At 46.4% G+C, this 5379-nt stretch overlaps 2 protein-coding genes across 3 annotated transcripts in view; one reads left to right on the top strand and one right to left on the bottom strand.

The window, feature by feature from the left end:
• Positions 1-2825, bottom strand: part of copz2 (COPI coat complex subunit zeta 2) — a gene marked incomplete at its 5' end in the record, with an annotated part of 10965 nt that extends 8140 nt beyond the window's left edge. For both annotated transcript variants that reach the window (XM_083676793.1, XM_083676792.1), the window contains 3 exons: positions 354-438; positions 669-737; positions 2766-2825. In XM_083676793.1, coding sequence (XP_083532919.1) covers positions 354-438; positions 669-737; positions 2766-2825 — 214 coding nt within the window. The remainder of the gene's footprint in view (positions 1-353; positions 439-668; positions 738-2765) is intronic.
• Positions 2826-3459: 634 nt separating this feature from the next.
• On the top strand, positions 3460-5090 carry praf2 (PRA1 domain family, member 2; the record flags this gene model as incomplete). The annotated part of the gene is made up of 3 exons (XM_083676766.1): positions 3460-3638; positions 4441-4658; positions 4951-5090. 3 exons carry the CDS (start codon positions 3460-3462, stop codon positions 5088-5090), a joined length of 537 nt encoding a protein of 178 aa, XP_083532892.1.
• Positions 5091-5379: the final 289 nt, after the last annotated feature.

The following is a 5379-nucleotide window of genomic DNA, read 5'->3' on the forward strand; positions in this document are numbered from 1 at the left end:
GGGCCGGGAACCAAGAGCAACCAATACCCTCGTCTCTTCTGAACTAACGACCAATGAGGGACGAGCCCCAGGCTAACGCTAGCACATCGGTAATGCCGGCCCTTGGTTTTCTATGGGGGAGGAGGACATATAAGAGGGATCTGCATGGCCTAGAGTACGGGTGCAGAAACAGGGGAGGCTGGCGGAGGTAGAAATCGGAGGACGGGCTCATTGTAATGCATGGAATGGAATGAGGAATGGTGTTCATCCACCACACCATTCCTCATTCCATTCCATGCATTACAATGAGCCCGTCCTCCCATTTCTGCCTCCAGCAGCCTCCCCTGGTCCAATCCTAGGCTGTTGTGACTTACTGTCGGCTTTGTGTGTCTTGTTAAACACGTTCTTCTCGAAGTTCTTCTGCTCTTTCATGGAGGAGTAGAGCGCTGTATCGTAGTACTAAAACACAACAAGGTAGATATTAGACTCAGATCAGTGTTTATATACAGGGAAGTTCTCAAACTCTAACAACGGCTAACACACTAGCTGATTGGGTACTTCGGTTAGTCAATAGCCGTGTTGGCTTGAAGTCCTAAACATCAGCTATTATTAATTCATTTATTATTGAATTCATTGTACATTATTAATAATTGATGATGTTGTCATAGAAATGGTTATAGTTTCCCCACCTTTGATAGGAGTCTGTTCCCATCATTGTCGAGGATGAAGATAGCCTTCACCGTGTAGAGCGACGGTTCCTGGAACACACACAACCACGATCACGTTATTACCATGTTATTACACACCCGTGACCGCGTTATTACACAACCATGATTGTGTTATTACACAACCATCATCACGTTATTACACAACCATCATCACGTTATTACCATGTTATTACACACCCGTGACCACGTTATTACACAACCATGATCGTGTTATTACACAACCATCATCACGTTATTACACAACCATCATCACGTTATTACACAATCATTACACAACCATTACACAACCACGATCGTATCATATCGTATCACTGACATGTCGTTACCAGTAACCATGTAATTAATCTTCTCAATGGACCTAGATGTGTGGCGGAGCATGTTCCTAATAGTTTATTAAAATAACACTGAAGATGAAGATGACGATAAGGAAGGAAACATCTAGCCCAGTTTTCTGACAACATTGACTAGACTCCAGCAACATCAGCGGAAGACGATGGTGAGGTTGGTCTCCTTGGTCGATCCCCACTCATCCGGCTAGGTCGGACCGAACCAAAGTTCTGTTATGCACTGACTACTACGGACTCAGAGCCTAAGTGTATCACAGAACTTGGGCCCGGGACGCTACATCCAGGGCTGTGGAAGGGGGCCTGGGGGGGGGGGGGGGGGGAGGTCCGATCCCTGGTCCATTCATGCACAGGGAGGTCTTTGCACGTATTCCTAGTAGGAACACTGGGCTGTGATGCCTTCAAGGGCTTTGAGATTTCAATAAAGTATATATTCTATATCAAATAACCAGTTGAGCTACATTCTTCACACACACAGATAGAGAGATAGAGAGAGAGAGAGAGAGAGAGAGAGAGAGAGAGAGAGAGACAGAACGAGATAGGGGGAGAGGGGGATAGAGAAAGAGCGTGAGAGAAAGGGAGAGAAAGAGAGAGAGAGAGAGAGAGAGAGACAGACAGAGGGGGAGAGGGGGAGACAGACAGAGGGGGGAGGGGGAGAGAGAAAGAGAGAGAGAGAGAGAAAGTGAGAAAGAGAGAGAGAGCCTATACCCTGAAGCTAACCGGCTCCGCCTCCTTATAGAAAGCAGCTGCCAGTTTTGACAGAGCACTGCATCACAGAGAACCGAGATTTGTCAAAATTGATCTGATACGTTCAATAAGGATATGGGTCAGGTAATGGTTACCTAGGCTACATCAACCGACAGAACACGTTAATTGGGTCTTCCGAGAGATGTTCACGTAGGCTATTCAAAGTTTAACGCACGGCATAAAGTTAAACATTAATAATATCAAATCTGTCATTCATTTCAGTATATTATCCTACCATCGCTTTGTTTCCAAAGTGTCACGAACTAATCCGTGCGCGGTCGGTTGAAGCCCACCTGTGGAATCAAGCGTTTTGGAGAGCGCAAACATGGTGCGCAACGCACCCCCGGGTAAAACCTAGTATCGAGGACGTGGCACACTAGATGTTCCTTTCGCGTTTGCACTGCTCCGATTCTTACGCAGTGGATCGGGACTGTATTACTGACTACTAGTAATGAATAACGGTCACAACTCAGGCTCTTCATTCAAGGGTCAATAGTACCAAGTTAAAATGATTTTCGTAGCAGATTTGAATCATTAGTATAAGGGCAAGTTTTCAAGACACTATACGCCTCTTTCTATCCGAGAGAAATTGGCAACTGTTTGAGGAGTTATTTGCGTAACAGCGAGTGCCCATTGACAAGGAAAAAGTGCAACACAAATGCTGATGGGTGTTGCAGAAACCTGTACGGGTTGACATGCAGAATACAACTTTAGTCGTGCAGAATACCTTAGAATTTGCACTCATCTACCTAAAATGTTGAATCAGATCAAGCGGGTCACTTCCCTCGCAGATTTGACATGGTGAAAAATCGCATCGGCTACTCCTGACATTTTACGCAGCAAAAATAATGACTATAATAACGCATGACATTCAAACCTGAGCTGACAACGCCTATTTCGGAATTTGCAAGCTGTTATTCTTATGTAAAACTAGGTTTAAAGCTCCATATCCCCACCGATTGCTTACCAGAGACGTGGAGTCCATAGTGGTTCTTTGGTGTTGACGTGGACAGGTTTGAGCTGTCATTCTAGTAAGCGGCGTTACGCCCGCATATAGAGGCAGGCAGCAACTGGCAGCAATGGTCGCGCAAAATGTGTCAAAATAAGAGTCCCCATCCAAATCCACGTTAAACTTTTGGATTGCAGTCTTTCAAAGAGTGGATAGATTGGCTCCGCATATTATTAGATCTTCACAACGCATGGAGAGGTGTTAAAAATATCAACGACCACATCAATAGTCTATGAAATGACATCGTATTGACTGCGCAGCCTGGTTGTGCTAAGGATGCACTAGAACACGAGCAGGGGCTTAAGACGCGGTGTAGGCCGAGGGCAGCTTTAACTGCGGCTGTTGTTTCAAAGTAAGAGTCCCTGAACAGTGCCTCATGCAACATTTCCAAATACAAATAGCTTTACAGGAAATAGCTATACTAGCTATACTATTGATACGTTAAAAAAGTATAGCCCATAGCATACAGTAGAGCTGATATGTTTTATGTTGATGGACCTGCGCATATCTCACTCCACATCTGTTATTATCATGTCATTACCATGTTATTACGCCAATGTGGCAAACAGCCTCACTAATTCTCTTGAACAAGTACATGGAACGTAATCTCCTTCTGAACTCTGGGAGATGTAGGTTGTTATCATATTCAAAAATGGTGGACGTGCAGCCTCCTCCCCTCCGGACCTTGGATGACTTCGTGTTGGGCTCGGCTCGGTTCGCCGTGCCAGATATTCGCAATCTAGAGAGATGGAATAACCGTATCATAAACAACTTACTCTATTACCAGACTAACTATCTAGTCTCTGCCGTGGCTTTGTTCGTCCTTGTAGGGTAAGTTTCTGACGATGTCGTTCTGCATCTCACATCGCACAGGGGCGGATCAGACTAATTTCTGAAACAGAATGGAACATTCTAATACAATGTATTTTCCTAGAGGGTTCTTTGAAATATATGAATACTACATTGACATCAATTATATATATACGACGTTATTTGTTGTAAACATGCAACGTTATATTTAGAGGAAATAGTCCGACCCAGCGTGATGTGATTCTATGGAACTTGAATGTTCCATTCCATCTCAGCCATTAGACTGACCCGTGAGTATAACGGTTGTCTCAAAGCCTATGGCAGCACAGTTATGTCAGGTGGCTTGATGCAGGTAACGCACAGGTCTCTGTGGGCGCATACATGTGTTTAATCTAGAAACCCAGAGTCTCTAACTTAGTGAGACTCATTTGTTGTTGACATCATGCCTACTGTTTATGTCATGTCATGTGTGAATAGTATTGTTATTGTCTTCTCTGTGCTGAATGCAGGGGAGGCTGGTGGAGGTAGAAATTGGAGAACTGGCTCATTGCAATGCATGGAACGGAATGAGGAATGGTATCAAACATTCCTCATTCCATTCCATGCATTACAATGAGCCCGTCCTCCGATTTCTACCTCCACCAGCCACTCCTAAAGTTTTCCCTGGGAAACATCAAGTTATTCTATTCTATTCTATTCTATTCTATATTCTGTATTGTAAACTATGTTTATACAGGGCTCCCTTGTAAAAGAGACCTTGGTCTCAATGGGATTCCCTGTTAAAATAAAGGTTAAATTAAAAAAAAAATCCCTCCTCTCCCAGGTATTTCAGGCCCTTCCCTCTGTTCCTGGGGGCGGTGGTGGTGACCGTGTTGTTCCTGGGGTTTGTCTGGGCGGCAGAGAACCAGGCCCCCATCAGAAGGTTCCGTCGTAACCACCCATCCCTGGCGCTGGCTGCCATCCTGGGGGGCAGCTACCTCCTCCTCTCCCTGCTGGGGGGCGTGGCCGTTTTCCTCTTCGGCATCGCCTTCCCCATCCTCAGTTAGTGTTGATGTATTCTCCCTCTCTCTCTCTCTCTCTCTCTCTTGCTCTGTCTGTCTCTGTATCTCTCTCTCTGTCTGTCTCTCTGTATATCTCTCTCTGTCTCTCTCTGTATCTCTTTCTGTCTCTCTCTCTCTCTCTCTCTCTCTTTTTGTCTCTCTCTTTTTGTCTCTCTGTCTCTCTCTATCTCTGGTTTGTCATAGCATGGTAATCTTTCTCTCTCTCTCTCTCTCTCCCTCCCCCTCTCCCCCTCCCTATCTTCCCCCCTCCCCTCTCTCCCTCTATCTCGTAGTGGTCCTGGTCCACGCATCTATTCGCCTGCGGAGCCTCAAGAACAAGCTGGAGAACAAGCTGGAGAGCATCGGCCTGAAGAGAACACCCATGGGCATTCTGCTAGAGGCTCTGGGACAGGAGCAGGAGGCTGGGTCCTAGGGAGGGGGAGGCTGGGTCCTAGGGAGGGGGAGCAGGGAGGGGGAGGCTGTGTCCGAGGGAGGGAGGGAGGGGGAGGCTGGGTCCTAGGGAGGGGGAGGGAGGGAGAAGAGGTGTCTGCGGTTTGGGAGCTGCGGGGCAGTGAGTAAGAAAGTCGAGGGAGGGAGGGAGGGAGGGAGGGAGGGAGAGCAGTGGGGAAATGGTCTTTTAAATTGCACTCATAGGAGGACGCCAGTGTTAGAGGACAGGTTTTACAAGGTCAACTGAAGGTGTTGAGGAGTCCTTACTTTAT

Source organism: Argentina silus (genome assembly GCF_951799395.1).
Source record: "Argentina silus genome assembly, chromosome: 9".
Lineage (NCBI taxonomy): Eukaryota > Metazoa > Chordata > Actinopteri > Argentiniformes > Argentinidae > Argentina > Argentina silus.